At 29.4% G+C, this 18730-nt stretch overlaps 1 protein-coding gene and 1 pseudogene across 17 annotated transcripts in view; both read left to right on the top strand.

Annotated features, from left to right (window-relative positions):
- Positions 1-18730, top strand: part of LOC139504659 (serine/threonine-protein kinase D1-like) — a 72988-nt gene that overhangs the window by 42620 nt on the left and 11638 nt on the right. For 4 of the 17 annotated variants that reach the window (XM_071294699.1, XM_071294698.1, XM_071294695.1 and 1 more), the window contains 9 exons: positions 607-713; positions 1159-1215; positions 3219-3323; positions 4048-4146; positions 5014-5098; positions 5441-5516; positions 6313-6419; positions 9316-9401; positions 10643-10784. In XM_071294699.1, the coding sequence (XP_071150800.1) occupies positions 607-713; positions 1159-1215; positions 3219-3323; positions 4048-4146; positions 5014-5098; positions 5441-5516; positions 6313-6419; positions 9316-9401; positions 10643-10784 (864 nt within the window). Of the gene's footprint in view, positions 1-606; positions 714-1158; positions 1216-3218; positions 3324-4047; positions 4147-5013; positions 5099-5440; positions 5517-6312; positions 6420-7861; positions 7951-9315; positions 9402-10642; positions 11952-18730 lie in introns of those variants that run through there. The other 13 variants (XM_071294697.1, XM_071294693.1, XM_071294688.1 and 10 more) reach the window with 7 other exon arrangements.
- On the top strand, positions 2508-3166 carry LOC139504661 (uncharacterized; annotated as a pseudogene).

Genomic DNA, 18730 nt, shown 5'->3' with positions numbered 1-18730 from the left:
ACCGTGTATTCAGATTCTTAATTTTTGGTCCTGTTTTCAAATTGGTCTACATTAAGGTCCAAAGGGTCCAAAATTAAACTTAGCTTAATTTGAACAAAAATTGAATTCTTGGGGTTCTTTGATATGCTGAATCTAACCATGTGTTTAGATTTTGGATATTGGACCATAATAGGTAAATGTCCAATTTAAAAAAAATTTAAGTTTAAGTTCTTAGACCACATTCATTCTGTGTCAGAAACCTATGTTGTGTCAACTATTTAATCACAATCCAAATTCAGAGCTGTATCAAGCTTAAATGTTGTGTCCTACCGTCCATACATGCCCCAACTGTTCAGGGTTCGACCTCTATGGTCGTATAAAGCTGCGCCTTGCGGAGCATCTGGTTCAAATATATGTCAAGTAAGTATTTTGACTATAAACTTTCAGTTCATTTCAGACCATGAAATCTGGAAGATCAAACAGGTATGGTGTCATATGGACACATATTCCTTACACCAAAACAAAATGAAATAATATAGAGGTTTCAGTGTTGGCCCAAAATAAGACTTTTATCAATGTCATGACCTTAACCAATCATAACCAAGCACTATTTTGATTTATTTTCAGGCAAACACAGGAAAACTGTTAGAGAAGTAGCTATAAAAGTGATAGACAAATTGAGATTTCCTAACAAACAGGAAGCACAACTTAAAAATGAAGTGTCCATTCTACAGGTATGGTTTTCATTGTTAAGAGGGAGGCTTTTATTTAATGCTAATACAGTTTAAAAAGGGATAAAATGAAGCTTACACACTCATAAATTACATAACTATCTTACAAAAAGGAAATTCTTGACACATTTAGAGTTGTTTGATACAACTGACTTGTTATTTCAAAAATGTACTTGGATTCAACCAGAGACACCAAGTATCAAATGATAATTAATAAGATAACAACAATTAGCCAATTATATAAATTAGCCAGAAAAAGAGTTGAATTTTATGGAATAGAACACCAGTCTTTTTTATAATTTCCCCTTTTATTTGAATTATTATGATCATGACATGTTCGTAATGAGGGTTCTGTTTGTGAGCCCTTGCAAATGTAGTTTCTATTAACTTTATGTGAAGGATGCTGGATTATTAAAGTATTTCTATAACTATATTTTTATAATTACAGAATCTCCATCATCCAGGTGTAGTTAATTTAGAAAAAATGTTTGAAACTCCAGAAAGAGTAAGTTTTTATATTCAGTAAGAAATGAGAATTAACAGGTACCTGAGACATCATTCTACAAATAATAGATGGAACAGTTGACCTTAGTTCTATATCCTGTTCTACAGTAAAAATTATGAACATTAAGTCATATCAAGAAAAGTTTATAATGGAGAGTTGGAAATTTCCAAAATATAAGTAAAAGACAAGTTATGTAGTATTGTTTGATAAATATTGAAAGAAAACATCCAGTTGTCACCACTTTTCTTTCCCAGTTAGTTTACAATTCTGGCATTTAATTGAGTCAATGAACAAATATATACTAATTTTTATTAAATTATCTACACAACCACTAAAAATGGTTTAAAATTTTGTTTTACACTAAAAATGGTTTTAAAATGTTATTGTTGTTTGTTCTATGTATAAAACAGATGCCATATAAATTTAAGGGGGCTCCTGGGTATAAATCAAATTTTTTTCTAATATAGGATTTCGCTATATTTTTTTTATAAATGAACTTTATCATATATTTAAAAGAATAATGAAATAAAAAAAATGGGGTCACCGTTCATTTAAGCTCAGAATCTGCCTCGGAAACATACATTTTTGTTGATGTACTTTTTATCTGTTGAGCTAATAGGAGAAATAGAGTATTTATCGAAATAAAGAAATAACCTAATTACAGAAATCGCTAAAATTTTACAATTATTTAGTTTATGTACAGCTTATTTGAAAACAATAATAAAAAATATAGGTCACCGATGAGTTAAAAAAGATATTTCAAATTTAATGCCAAAAAATGGACTTTTTGCACCAATGGGAGATAATTTGGAGCTTTTTCAATATTTACATTTCAAAAGTCATCTGGGGCCAAACTGAATTTTATTTTGGGTTGAGTTTTGTACCATATCATTAAGTAATAACTAATAGTGTAATAAATAGAATTTGTAATGAAAAAATAAAGGTTTAATTTTTTGCCAAAATTTTTGTACCCACGAGCCACTTTAAGGGCATGAACAGCAGGAAGCCTTTTTGGAAAAACCAGTAAGTCTGAAAAAGTTTCCTTTTGTTATCTCCCCTTGATTATTTATTCTCCTCTGAGGGTAGATTGAGGTATATGTAAATTAAAATTTATGTATATAAGTTCACAGGAACATCCATGGAAGGTTGAAGTCAAAGCATTTTAAAAGATTAATGACATAATCAAACTGTTTACCCAGAATTGTAATTACTTCACCATTAGATGTTTACCCAGAATTGTAATTACTTCACCATTACATGTTTACCCAGAATTGTAATTACTTCACCATTACATGTTTACCCAGGATTGTAATTACCTCACCATTACATGTTTACCCAGAATTGTAATTACTTCACCATTACATGTTTACCCAGAATTGTAATTACCTCACCATTACATGTTTACCCAGAATTGTAATTACTTCACCATTACATGTTTACCCAGAATTGTAATTACTTCACCATTACATGTTTACCCAGGATTGTAATTACCTCACCATTACATGTTTACCCAGAATTGTAATTACTTCACCATTACATGTTTACCCAGAATTGTAATTACTTCACCATTACATGTTTACCCAGAATTGTAATTACTTCACCATTATATACAAGTTTGTAATTACTTCACCATTACATAGAAGTTTGTAATTACTTCACCATTACATAGAAGTTTGTAATTACTCCACCATTACATGTTTACCCAGAATTGTAATTACTTCACCATTATATACAAGTTTGTAATTACTTCACCATTACATGTTTACCCAGAATTGTAATTACTTCACCATTACATGTTTACCCAGAATTGTAATTACTTCACCATTACATGTTTACCCAGAATTGTAATTACTTCACCATTACATAGAAGTTTGTAATTACTTCACCATTACATACAAGTTTACCCAGAATTGTAATTTCTTCACCATTACATGTTTACCCACAATTGTAATTTCTTCACCATTATATACAAGTTTAACTACTTTTCATATTATCTATTGCAGATTTTTGTAGTTATGGAAAAGCTACGTGGTGACATGTTAGAAATGATATTATCTAGTCCAAAAGGTCGTCTTAGTGAAAGAGTCACTAAATTCCTCATTTCACAAGTAAGTGTTAACAGTGATCTTAATGATGTACTCATTAGTTAATAACAGTTTTGATAACCTTCAGACAAACATAATAGAAAATATCAAGGTCGGCAAAGGTCAGTTATCACCCTGAGTGGAAAGCCAGTAAGTGGCTTGAAATCACCTGTCATTTAGTAGTATGGCAGTAGAAATATCCAATTTATTGACCGATTCAAATGGGGCTAATATACAATTAGTTCTCTTATGTAGGAAATGTCTGAATATTTTATAAGCAATTTACGAGTAAAACAAGCCTGTTTATTTATTATTTTCCTCCAAATGGTTAATGATATTTCATAAACATATGTAAGCTTGCTGGATTATTTAAACCAAATAAGCATCCTAGCACTTTCAATAAGTTGTTGAAAATTATAAATAAGCAAGGATGTGTTGCGAAAACAAATTTGAGGGAGGAAAAAATTACTTGTACCATTTTTCTAGAAATAGAGAAAGTGTTGTTGAGCTGACTATACAAATCTTACGAAAGACTTAACAAGAATTCCAAAACGTTTTGCCAAATGAATACACAAAATGTATCTTGTCATATAGAAAATTTAAGAAGAAGTAGAAAGTTGGCAGTCAGTTCTTCGGTGCACTGCTAGAAACAAATGTCCTTGCATATCACAAGACTAATGCTAATGATTTTAAAATTTAGGTTTTAATTTCTACTAATGTTTTTTTCAACAAATATTTTATTTTTCAGATTTTAGTGGCACTCAAACATTTACATTCGAAAAATATAGTGCATTGTGATCTTAAGCCAGAAAACGTTTTATTATCATCAGAAACAGCATTTCCACAGGTAAATATATGTGTATTGTTATCTTAAGATAGAAAATGTTTGATTTTCTTTGGAATCAGGTAAATAATTCACTATTGTTGTTTTATCCTGCTCTGAAGGAGGTTTTATCTGTCTGTCTGTATGTCTGTCTGTTCATCTGCCCCTTTAAATTTCCATAGATTCTTTTAAGTAACTAAAAATCTGGTTTTAGAATTCATATGAGCATTTTCAGATTCATTACTTGTTGACTTCCTTTTCCCAGAAATGTTATAGGTATTGTTGGCAATGTAATCCACTGTTTTCTGTGTGAAAGTTCAGAGGGCTTGCTTTATGACTAACCATTGAACACTCAAAAACATGTATAACACTGTCAAATTCTGTAAGTATGTATCCTAATTCAGAAGGGGTCTTTTACTGTTTGCTATTCAGTATGGTTTTGCTCATTGTTGATGGCTGTGCATAGGCCTTTCAGATGATAACATCTATGCTGCAATCAGAAAATTGGAAATTAAAAGTTTTAAAAAACAATCCATTAGTATCAAGCTGTAACCCATTTATTATGCACTTTTCTGCTGAACTATCTTTCCTTTTACAAACAATAAATATTTTTAACTCATTTTTATAACAAAAATAAAGATATGGTGAAAGGAAAAATACCTTAATATGGAAGGGAAAACACCAAAGATTAAAATAACTTATAAAACAGAAAAGACAAAAAATGGTGGTCATATTGGTGGCTGAAACATTTTTTCCAGGGTTTTTGAAAAAGATATGTACATATCATATGGTTTGAGTTGATGTTATGCCCTCAGCTTAACCCCAAAACACGCAATCTTGGAAGGTGACAATAATGTAACCATGGAGTGACTTATAGTGATTATTTTTCAGGTAAAACTATGTGACTTTGGATTTGCAAGAATTATAGGTGAAAAATCATTCAGAATATCAGTAGTAGGAACACCAGCATATCTTGGTAGGTCAAGATTATTATCATATATGCTTATATCTCTGCCCCTGAAAATATTAATTATATAGATTGTAGCAATGTTATCACTCTGCTGTGTTCAATTCTTGGCAGAATTATATGAAACTGATATCAAAGGTTTATATCAGAAATGTCTGACACATTTGAGAATAAGTTCTAATCAAATCAGTTCAGTACTTCATAAATAATTGTTAGTTTTGATAAAGATATAATACAACCTTGAACTTCTTCTACATTATATTCCAAGGGATAGTCCCAGTCAAAATAACTGTCTTCTATTGTTATAGTAATTGGTCATATTTAGATTATATATGTGTTTCTTTATTACAGCCCCAGAAGTTTTAAAAAGTAAAGGTTATAACCGATCTCTAGACATGTGGTCTGTAGGTGTTGTTATATATGTAAGGTAAGTGTAATATGAGTATAACATACAATCCTTAATTCTTACCTTCATGTTTTGAATTTGAAATGTTTTGTGAGTTTTTAAGGTTCCTTTTGTTGCTTGTATCCACTTCATTTGAGCATGTTACTGTTGATTCATAATTTGATACTAATTTTCATAGATTTTGTGGGTACAAGGGAACCATAAATGTTATGTTCAAAGAATTTACAATTTTTCTTAAGGAATGTATGTGTAGAATTTGCCAAAACAAGGAAATTAAATATCCACAAAAATGGAAGTTTTCCTCAATCCACGAGAATAAGTACACCCGAAATTGAATTAATCCACATTAGTTGTCTAGTTGGCAATTATACCACATTTTCTTATTTTAATATAGCCAGATTTACTTGACATGGAAAAAAGACTTGTAAACTAAATGACTGGGGCTATATTTGTGAGCTAGTCACATCGATATGCATTGTAATACAATAATACTAACTAATGTGCGAGATGTTTATTCATATATCTAGAAATAAAAAGAGGAAAAAAATATCAGGAGCCATAATGGAATTTGATTTCATATTTAAAACACACATCAAATAAATATTGTCATGACAAAAAGACTATTGCATTTAGATATAGCAACTTCATCTGATATATATCAACATTTACTTCATTGTCTGAAAATCCATTTCTGGAGATGTAGTAGCTCAGAGTATATAAAGAGTTAAATGACTGAAATATTAGAAAATTCATAGAAATGTTTTAGCCATGTGTTTTAATTTGAACATGAATTAAATCTTGATTACAATCATTTTAGTTTAAGTGGAACATTCCCTTTCAATGAAGATGAAGAGATCAGTGATCAAATACAGAATGCATCATTTATGTACCCACCCAATCCATGGAAGGAAATATCTCAGGAGGGTTAGTATCTTATAATATTCACTGGGAGACAGCAATTAAATATCATTAATTAGGATATACATTATTAAGACAAAAGGACATCACTCTGACCACGAAAAATTCAGCTTAGTTAAAAAATGTAAATATTCTCTACTGTTGTTAATTATAATGGTTAAAAAACTGAATCCCAACAAACAAGAGAAAACTTATGAAAAGTGAGTCTTCAAAACTTCAATAGACTCAACTTAAAAAGAGCTGAAAAACAAAACGTTGAAGAAAAATTACTATAGCATATCCATAGATGGAAAAATTGCATACTGTCTGGCATGGTACCTGCACGTGACAGTTGATTATTTAAGAACTACAATTGCATGATACCTGGAGATTATGTACTGAATTATTGAATATAGAATGTGACAAAGAGACAACAACTCTATCAAAGAGCAGAAAACAGCTTAAGGCCACCAAAGGGGTCTTCAATGAGCTAGAAAATCACAACTATGAAGTGGTTTCAACTGACCACTAAGCAATGATGTATACTAGTTCAGCAACAGAGTCGTATACATTACTTATGAATTTTTGTGTATATTGCATATGTTGCATTTTAATTTGACCCCAGCTTTATCTTCATCATACAATTGCTTAGTTCTTTTTAGAAAAGTGTGCCATTTATTGCATTTCATAGACATTGAAAAAGAATGCAGGATAAAGATGAAAGAAATATATCCAAAGTTTCTGAAAACACCAAAAAACACTTATTTGCCATGAACACATGTTTTCTCCCAACATACATATATTATAAAGTTATATTTTCAGTTTTATTTTTATTAAAAGGCTTTAATTCAGTTCTAACTAGTTTTAAATGGCTTTTGAAATAACTATAAAGTACTGTCAACTATTAAGCTAAATTTGTAACAATTATCTAGCTTTGAAATATATATTTATACTCTTAGAATTAAATCGGTTGAATTGAAAAAAACATACAAGTTAGCTTTATAATGTTATTGACATTATTTATTATGATAACAAACTTAGCAGAACATAATGAAATTGCCCAAATGTGCTATTGCAGCTTTTCACAATTTCATTTTTTTGCAAACAAAGGGGCTTTAAATGTTTAGATGCATGTTTCGTTTAATATCATATTTATGGCATGGAATTGCATGTTCTTTAATGGTTATTTGGTTTTCCTCAGTTTACTTATGCTGTGTCCAAAAAATAAGCTAAAAAAAAAGTCAAACAAGCATTTAATTTTATACACATTTATATTGGGTTTTTTTCAGAATATTTTTATTTTGCTTCATTAAGGTTGACTACCATTATTTTTCTTCACGTAAAAGAAACAAAAAGTGAGAGAAAATACACAGCATTCGTATAGTGTTATCTCCCCCTTAATTTTCATCTTTCCACATGAACAATTGTAATGCATGTGATTTACTATATCCTTATCTTTTTTATTACAGCCGAGAGATTCCTTGGAACAATTTTTATAACTAATCAAAGATCACGACCTTCTTGTAAAAAGGTCTTACAGCATCTTTGGTTAAAACAGGTGTCTGTTTACTTTATGTTATATGCTTTACCACTAACAAGAAAAGCTCTTCTTCTTTACAGAACTATCTATCTTTTCTTTGTTTTCTTTCATGGCAGTTTCCAATTTTGTTAATTTGTGAAAAGATTTCAAGAAGACAATTCTTTCAATATATGTGTTCATTGAAAAACTTGTTTTAAAAAATCAGTGGTAGCAGAAGAAAGTTATAAAAAATGGGGTATAAAATTCTTTTTTTTTTTTGGTTATTACTTAGTAGATAATTCAGAATGTTAATAGCTAATTTTGTATGTTACTGTTAAGAAATTTCTGTACCAAATTTTGTTTACTAAAAAGGGTGTGGTTAATTGGCCCCTCTCTCATTGCTACATATTAGCTAAATGATATTTGTGATGATAAAGTCATGAAGTATGAATCATTTGAATAGAAAAGTATATATATACTGAACAATCGTGAAGAGCTTTTTAGTTTTCCTGCATTACTAATCAATGTTCGCTGTGCTTCTAAGAAAACAAATGTACCTTGGCACACATATGAGTTCATCAGACATAACTTTAAAGACCTCATCAAGGATTAAGGAAATTGTATGACTGATAAACTTATAAGTATCATACTATTGTAGCATTAATAATTTTATAATGTTTATTCACTTAGATACAAAAATACATTGGTATAAATGTGGATAAGTATGTCAGTAATTACTTTTCCCTTTTATTATATTTTTTAAAATGAAGTAAGTTTTTCTATGCAAACTTTTTGGTGTAGTTTTAGTTGTTCTGCAAAATAAAAGACCACTATAAATCTAAAGAAGGATTAAAGTTAAAAACACCCAAAAAATCTTCACCTGATTCCTAATAGATTAACTGTTCCGAAATCCTAAGTACCTAGTAGAAATATATTTTCTGAGTCAGTAGACAACTAATACACTAACATGTAGTATCAGTGGAATTGTCAATGCTTGTTTTATTTGTTTTGCTAGTATTTGAGCAATACTGTGAACATTTTGGCTAGGTCCTTACAATTTGATGTGAATCTAATTTATTCAGCATATTTTAAAATGGAATTTGTAGATGTTTTGTTATACTGTTTTCAAACATGGAAGACCAAAAAAATACATGTTTTAATTGAAATCATTGCATGACTGTTGTTCACGGTATTGTTGTTAGCTTTTTTCGTTTCAAGCTTTTTTCGTTTCAAGCTTTTTACTTATTTGTTTTGTTTTAACTGACTGGCTTCACTAATCCATTCATATTGTCTTTGTTACAGCATTCCAGAGTTATTTCATCATTTGTTGCACATGATCTTAAACTGTCCAATCATATTCATTGTATCAACTCCTTACTCATCCAATCATTTTGATTCTTACAGCATTAGATCTGATCAGTAACTTACTACAGGTGAAAATGAGAAAGAGGTTCACAGTAGACAAATCACTTGCCCATGTCTGGCTTCAGGTGACACTATTTACTTCTATATGTTGTACAATTTTAAGTGGTTACAGTTTAAAACAATTTTCAGAATTTAATATGTCAAGAAATGTATTTTAAATTATTTTAATTGTTGAAGTGGAAATTTCAAACCTTATTTGACCATCTATGTTCTAAGGTGTGTTTCTTAAATCTTTTTAGTTGAAGTTCAATTTACTGTATCTTCTATTAACCTGATGATTTTGATGTATTTGAACACCCTATACATTGCTGTCAATAGCATTTTTTTGAACAAATTTAGATTAATTATACATCCGGTGATGAACTTTTTTGGATTGTATCAAACCATTTTCAGGTTACAGTATTTTAAAGTAAAAGTCAATTATGTATCATTTTCATAAACCAAATTTAATTCTGGTGTTGGTTTTTATATTAAATAAGGTTTTTACCCTTAGTAGACAATACATTGGTTTCTATCTAAGAGCTGTAGGAAACACGCTCAATATATGCATACAATCGTGTCACATAGAAATATTTGTATCTTTAAGTTACTCTTAACATAGATAGTTGAAAGGGGGATAATTTGTAATCTTTTTTTGCCAATTAATGGGAGTAACACTCTATATATGAAAACTTATAACAGAACAAAATTTAGTTTATGTAAATGTTCTTTGTTTATAAAACCCATGTAGAAGATCTGCTTTGTAGGATTATTTTTAATTTTTCCTCACAATTTATGTTAATTATATTGCACAGTTGGTCACATTTTGTTGAACATCAGGCATATACATGTACATACAACCGTTTCACTTTGTAAATATCACAAAATATATTGACCACCTTGAAAAAATCCTGCTTACAATGCTTTTGATTGGCAATAGTTTAAAATAACTTTATAATATTAAAGTTTGTAGACTTTCATTAGTTGACATATATACAGTTTTAGTTGGAACCTAATTAAGATTTCTATATATCCAGAGATAATGATAGTTTTAATGTAGAACTGCTGCAGTACTTCTAATAATCATGTGTAGCACAAAATTAAACACATTTACAAAATATTAAAATAATAATTTGATAAATATTTTCAAAACTTGTTTCAGGCATTAACATTTTTTGTTCATTCAAAACTGTTTTAAAGTTTTAAAAAAAACTTACATTTATAAATAAGAAACGTAATTTACATTAATTTAAAGTTTGTTACAAAGAAAATTTAGCCTAACCTCATTACCAACAGCAATACTGATTATTTATTTATACTTTGACAGGACTATCAAACATGGTGTGATCTAAGGAAGCTAGAAGAACAAGTAGGTCACAGATACATTACACATGAATCTGATGACGATCGTTGGGAGCAGTTCCGTAAAGACAAAGCTCTCAAATTATGGCAGGACATAGGAATGAAAGGTGTGAATGAAACATATAATCTTAGCAAATCTCGAGGTGAACGTAACAGTACCAATGCATCATGATATTGCACAATGTTGTTATTTCTTTTCATCACAGTCGTCACAAAAATTCTGAAAATTATACATCTCTTTCCTAGAAGTTTTTGTGACTGCTGCTTCTCTCACATGATTATAATTTAAAACTTAAATTGATTAGTAAATCCTAGTTGCGTTCCTTATGAGGGTTTCAAAATTAAATATCAAAAGTCTATTAAGATACTTAATCATGTGGGTGGTTTATTTTATCAATATTGTAGACTTATTACGCACAGAATGTAAGAAAGACCTTTTCCTGCAACATCTTTTACCACATTAAGCTGAGTCTGTCTCAATAGCTTCATTTTAGTGTTGTTTATTGTTCTCTTTAGCAAAGAAAAGTTATGAATGGCCTTAAAAAAAAAGACTCCTTAAACAATAACTGTTATTGCCAGGATTTTTCTATACTATAACTCATGAGTTCTTTCATTTTCATTCCTGTACTGAAAATGTGATTTATATGGAAATGGTTTTTGACTATTCAGAACAGCTGCAATAGTACATTAAAAATATCTCCATCTTCCTGATTTTACACAATTAAGAAATTTTGATAATTAGCTAAGTTTTGTTGAGTTATTTCCCTTAGAATGTTTTTTTTTTTCATTTTAAATTATTAAATTTTTAAGATTAGATAAAAATATTATATAACTTATGTCATACTATAGGTATGCCTAGAAGGTAGAGTAAAATGTTTCTTTATCCTTTAAAACTTGTATATTTTCTTAGTGAAATTATTTACATGTTTTGTTATTCCCCTTTTTCAAAAAAGCATTAATTCAAGTTTTCATCGTCAGTGATTTTTTTTATGCAGAACTACTCTGACCAGGAAAATATTTAACAAAGATTTTCAGTATTTTTATACTAGTTATTTATTGACCATTTAAGGAAAAGGTCTTTGGTATTTGGCATGCATTTTAATATTGTTTATTTATTGTACTTTCACTATGCTGGTCGTAACACTGTTGTGACGTACATTTATAGTTACTGTTATATTTTGTTAAAAACTGTATATGTATTTTCAAATTTTTATCTCAGTATTTATCTGTTTGTATGCATAATTTTTCTGCATCACTCAAAAAAAAATCAAAAATCTTTTATAATGTTGTATATATTTTATATAAAGATATATGGTGTTGTTAATATGTGCAGATTTTTATCTTTTTGTTTTTCCATTTTGATGTATTTGTTTATTATTGTTAAATGATCATTTTTTGTACATACAGCTTCTGGAGGATATATAATCGTCATTAGTTTCAGGGGGAGATAAACCATCAGGGCAATTTTTAGGATGAAATTGTTTTAATCACCATAAGTGCTGTAAACGATCAGTGGTTAATCTCTAAATATCACTGTATAAATGGAAGATAGGGCATTAAAATGGTTGAATGCCTGCTATAATTCAGTCAAGTTTTGAATATTTATATTATATATTTATTAAATACAAATATAGTAAGTTACTAAGAACTGTTATACCTGCTTAACCTTCGTTATATAAAAAAAACTTGAAGAAACACTGTTTACCAATGTTTAAATATTCTAGTCACAATTTATATGTCTAAGTTAAAGTAAAATGTAAATATTTTTGAAGATTTATTTAAAAAAGATTGGATCACTTGAAAAATAACATATCTTTGTGTAGCTTTATTGTTAATTTTGGCTTTTTATTTTTTCTCATTTGAAAATCTCCCTTATTAAAAATGAATTGTAACTATAAGTATAAATGTTTCATAGGTGTAACAATTGATTTTAAACATAAAATCATTCAAGCTAACCCACCATATAGAATCAAATAGCAAAATAATCAAATTGTCATGTCCAGTAGAATTAAAACTTTTCTAATTGACTTTATAACATATTTCAGTGTTCTCCCGTGGATTTTTAAATTTTACATATATGAAGAAAAAAAAAACACTTTTATATGAGACTGCCTTTTGGTTTACAAATGTATTCTTCCATGAATGTCCCTTTTAATTATGGATAGATTTTTTATAGGAAAGTGGTCATGTCAAGTCCCCTTGTATCATAAATTATTAAATATATTATTGAACATTCAGATTGTCACTTATTAACCATATAAGGTTTTATTTTTATTTGCCATGCCAATATCAATTCATTTCTAAAATAAGTTAGTTAGGCCTCCTGTTTACCTGAATGACTTCTTCAGATGAAGCAGAGACATTAGTTATAGTGAAACAGTTCAAGCTAGTTTCATGACTATTATAAACCTGCAAAAAATACTTTTTAAACAAACTTTGCATTTTTTTTTATCTACACAGATTTTATGTTAAGTGCAGCAAGTTTGAGAAATTTTGAGATGCATAAAATTTAAGGGGGATTAACACCTACTCCTTTAAACTGATGTTTTTTGTTGATGTATAAATTTTTAGGTATTCAGATGTGCACCTTCAACAAGTGTTTTTAGTATGAAAATGAGTGCATGTACCTTAGCTGTTTTTGGATATTTTTATACATATCCTTGTAATACCGTGGAAAAATTATATAATAACAGGACATATTTAGCCACTTCTAATTGACTTTAACCAACACAATTCATTCACACATTTTGACTGCTAGCCACAGTACTTTTATTCCATGATTAAAAACCATGACACTGTTTAATAAACCATTTTGAAATTTTCTGATGCTTTTTTAAAAGGAAAAACTTTAAAGGGACAAATAGAATGACAAAGTTATATATGACAATTTAGAGTGTTGTATGAGATTTAGTTGATTTATCATTTCATCATTGCTTGCTATATAATTATTCAAATATTTACTGCTTTGCTTAAAGTGCTTTCTGGCTTCCTCCACCAATAGAAACTGACAGCCAAGAAATAGCCAATAGAACTGAGAGTGTTGTAAAACAGCAAAAAAACAGTCAATCTATAATACTTCAAAAGGAAATCAATAAATTTAGTGGGATTTATATAGAATGGTAGTTAAGCTTGTTTTGACCTTTGTTTTAGTAAATTATAGTAACACTTGCATAAAGGCATCCATGATGTAGTAACATAAACATTGAAGCCCTATTGTCTTATTTAGAATGACCCAAAGTATGATTTCTCCAACAGTTAATTAATAGTGTTCTCATTTTCTAGTGAATTAAATGACAACTGTCATGTTAATTTATTATAGCATTCATTCTGAATTGTAATTTCTATCAGGTTGACCATATTGGTCAAATTAAAGAAAGCTTCCTTCGTTGTTAAATCATGGGCAGGCTGTATGAAGATAAAAGATTTAAATGAATAACATTTGCTGGAAATAATTGGAAATTCACATGTTTTATTATTTTTGTAGGTAAATCTCTTAATCATCCTGTAAGAAAACAATTAAAAAAAAATACAAAGCTGAAGAATATTAAAGAATAAAGAATATTTATATGATGGTGTATTACACACCAATCAGTAAATTTTATGAAAATCCTAGAGAGAACACAATAAAACTACTTAGTATATCCCATTGTTTGTCATCCTCATGACTTGTATAGAAGTATTATTAGATTCTAAGTTGAACCACCATTTCATGATAATGACAACATAGTTTGAATAACTTTCATTTATATTAGTTATGAGTTTGATGACCATGAAACAATTTAATCATCATCATGTGATAGTTGGACAGTCTTTATTCAGACTTTGTAAAACCACTGCTAATTATTAAAAGTGTAAGGGAAAGATGAAATGCATTTATTAGTCTTAGATTTGGTTAAAAGGGATGGATAGTAGTTTATCTTATTACTTACCATTATCTGTCGAAGTTGGTCATTAAAGTTATGTTTCTTTGTCAAATGGTTATATTTTTTTTAAATTTAAGAATTTTAATGTTATCTTTATGCCAAAAATTAAACTAAATTCATTGTTATATAAATTACAGTTAACATCATTGGTTTGGGATTTTTACATGACCCTTTTGTTAAATATTAAAATAAGCATGTCTTTGTTAATAACCTAATTAATCATTGAAAGTTCAGACAAATCAGTTGAACGGCAAACGATTTAATGGCTTCTAAGTTCAAGACATTGGTCACGTGATAAAAGGTCAGAGTTTACGATTTTTTTGAAAACGTGCATGCCTCGTGGTTTTTGGACTCGTATCGTCTTATTTGAACTCGTACATTAATAAAAACCAAAGTGTTCCATTCTAGATTGAATAAGCTTTCTTATTTTATATAATTATAATAAAAAAGTATTGTTAAAATGTTATAAATTCACGAGTGAAGTGAAACTTTTTTTCTGAAAATTTGCGTAGGTCCACGGAAAATCCGTAATAAATCCTTAAATAGGTTTGGTAACGTGTTGAGGGGTATAAAATATGAAGTAAAACCATTTTTTGCTCCTACTATTTCAATATCAGATCACAAAAACCCCGGATACGCAATTGTGTCAGTTTATTCGTGGCGAAGCGGAGATCAAAGGGAGATAACTCGGTACGCGCATCGTATGATATTGCAAGTTCACAACAGTAAATTTGAGTAAAATTAATGATTGCAGATCTATTTCGACGAGTTCTTGAATACCTTTCAATATTCTATGTTCCTCTACTGTTGGAACATTAAAATAGCCATGGAAAGGTTGAATATGACATTTTTTTTCAAGTTCTTACAGGTTTTTGAACACTTCCATAGAAGACAATTACCTACATTTTATAACAGACTGACTTTTTCTTGACAAAATACTTGAACTTATTGTATATATATATTCTCAAACACCCTTTTGGTAGATAAAAGGATACAAGATGGGTTTATCAGTCATTTGTCAGAAGAACCTGTGTTACAATAGATGCAGAAGCAGAAGATTACATTTAAACAAAAATATGGAAAAAGGGAAATAGTCTTCAAAATTGTGAGCATTTAATACCATAGATTGAAAATAAAATCAATCTGCAGTGGCCAGAAGTACATGTACAATTTTTGTTTTATTATAGCTGCTTTAAGATACAGTTGCAGATCTCAGGGAGTCTGGTGATTGGAACCTCATCTTTATGGAAGATTAATGTATTTGAATGGGATCATGCATATAGTTGAAACCACCTTTTTATCCCTGTTATTATGGTTGAGAATATCACCACTTATGTTTTAAATTTTCTGGATTCACCCTGAGATAAGAAACTACATAAGTTGTACAAGTTCTGTTGCTTGTCTTAATCTGACAAGAGAAAAAAATCTGAACATTCAAATCAAATTCAAAGACCCAGAAAGGGATTTAAAACATAATAATCAACACAAAGATAACTGAACAAAAGCAGCATTGCAATCTGCTATCCTGCAGTTATCATAAATCCTATTATATGTAATATTTGAAGTTTTGCTTTATATTTTTTCTTCTTTCTTATATTTGAATTCAAAAGTCCTGCAACCAACTAACCAACTGTAAGTCCTTTCAATTAAATTATTGATTGGATGATAACCTAAGCTGACCAGTAAATAAAATTTGAAAATGCTTTGATGAAATAAAATAGTGGTATGATGTCATTAGATATACTGAATGACTTTAAATTTAATCCAAATTCACATTTACCTGCTCTAAAATGCAGTCAATTGGACTACAAAAACCTGAGACTACACTTCAATGTATAACATAGAGATTGTGGTCACCTCCCATGTTATAGTAGTCTCAGACAAAAACAAAACTGACTTAAAAACAGTATGTTTAGAATTTTATTGAAAAAGGACAACAATGGGAAATTTATTATTCTGATATATCAGAAATAATCTCATAGTATCAAAGCAGAATGTCAGTTCTTTTAATTGAGATAACCAGTTTAATCACATTATTTATTTTTATAAAAAAAACTCATATTATCTGGATTTACAATCATTGACTGAGCTTGTCATCAACTCACTGACTTTAAATGCTTTTAAAAGTTAACCTGTCAATACTAAAATAAAGAAATGTGGTTAAGACAAGATACTTTATTCCAATTAAACACTGTTATAGGGCATATGAAGAGCAAAGTAATGTACATGTATTACAATGATTTATATATATATGTATTATATAATGGAACAATTATGTTGATATTAATCAGATAAATATGAAGATAACCAACTTCATTCTTAGATTTTTAACCACAGCCAGTGCAGAGCCACACATGTATTTGAAAAGGCATATAACAATTATATCTTCAATTAACTGGCAAATATTCCCAAAGGCCCAATTAAAACAATATCTGTACTCTATATATTGATAGTTTTCTGAGTTCAAACCATTTATTTTAAATTGCAACACTTTTCAATGCCTCTAGGTTTTCTTGAATGAAAAGCCAATAAGATTTGGCCCTTGTGCTGAACTTTTCAAAATTTTTTACAACTTGTTACTATATTATTATTAAATTCTTTTCTTAAAAAATTTAACTTATAAAGGGGAAACTGACATTTATGATATAGTTGCCAATGAGATAACAGTCAGGACACTTATCATCAGAGTCCAAGTCTCTTTTAGCAGTGACAGTTAAATTACAAGTCACTTTACATACATCAACAATCAATACATTCCATTGTTTTAAGGCAAATGAGGAAAATAAGAGTAACAATAGCTTTTGCCTTACTGCATGCACAAGAGAATATTAGAAATTAAAATATAAATAAGTAAATATCAGAGGCAAAAAAGACAGGACTTAGCCACTGGACTCTTAGTAAAGTATGACTTATCCTTAGGGGAGTTGATGTATACTAGAAAAAATGATGTTGATGATTTGACCCCATCAATCAGCATTTTAGCATTACATTATTGTCAATTGCTATCTGCTCTATTTGTTCCAACCTGTTATGAGAGTCAAAACGTATACCTAGGGTGGGAATTAAACCCATGTACGTTCTTTTACTTTATTGTTCTTTGTGTACATAAAATGTACATGTACATGAAATATATCAAATGCAAAAAAATGCTGTAATGTATCATTACACTCTCATTAGTTAAGGACCAAGAAAAGGAAGTCCCTGCGCCTACCTAGACGTATTTCTTGAGTAAGATTTATTATATTACTCTTGAAAGTATAACACGATAAAGGTTATTGGTAAGTATATAGTAACATCAACGTGTAATTCAGGTAAACAAACTGTCAAACATAAACAATCTACCACGTGTTTGTCTGCTGTGCTTGAATTCAAAACGACCCATCAGGCTTATTTACACGAATTGTTGCTCAATCAGACAGTTAAATATGTCCGTTTACCTTGTGGGGTCTGTTAAGAATGGATTTGCTGTTATAAATTGTGTATGCATGGAAATATAAGATAGATAACATTGATTTTTACCGTAACTTTTGAATACACAACATTCCCAAGGTATCCCCACAAAACACATGGCTACTTTGTAACGACGGCTGGTAACGTGTAGCCACTTTCTAACGGCAAATGTAATTGGATGATATTTAAAGATCAATAATAAAATTGCTAATAAATGATTGGATACGAATTTGTGTCAGATTATAAATAGGTGAAAAAATGTAAACATTGAAATCCGCCATCTTGACGTAGGAAACAAACTAATTTTCAGTCTTGGATTAAAGGACATTGCGCACATTGCCAGCGTATCATGCATAAACAGTCATCTGCAAATATATCTTTTAATTTGTGTTTTACAATTACTTTTCTATGTTTTAGTTAATTTAATGTTTTAATTTACTACAGAATGGGACATCGTTCTCAAAGATGCCGTAGAAAAAATTATAGGTGGCGCTGTTTGTGGGCGTAAACATTTTACATACGGGTTCTTTTTTTGTCGACAAATTGACCTCTATCTGTCAGATTCAGGCGTTTGCCTTCCAACTGAATCATTATGTTAGTGTGCAATACTGTTGTATAACAGAGTTATTCATGACATTCAGAACATAAATAAATCCCTCATATTAAATGTGTGACTAAAA

Source organism: Mytilus edulis, unplaced genomic scaffold, assembly GCF_963676685.1.
Source record: "Mytilus edulis unplaced genomic scaffold, xbMytEdul2.2 SCAFFOLD_96, whole genome shotgun sequence".
Classification (NCBI taxonomy): domain Eukaryota; kingdom Metazoa; phylum Mollusca; class Bivalvia; order Mytilida; family Mytilidae; genus Mytilus; species Mytilus edulis.
This window is presented reverse-complemented; position numbering and strand designations above follow the sequence as displayed.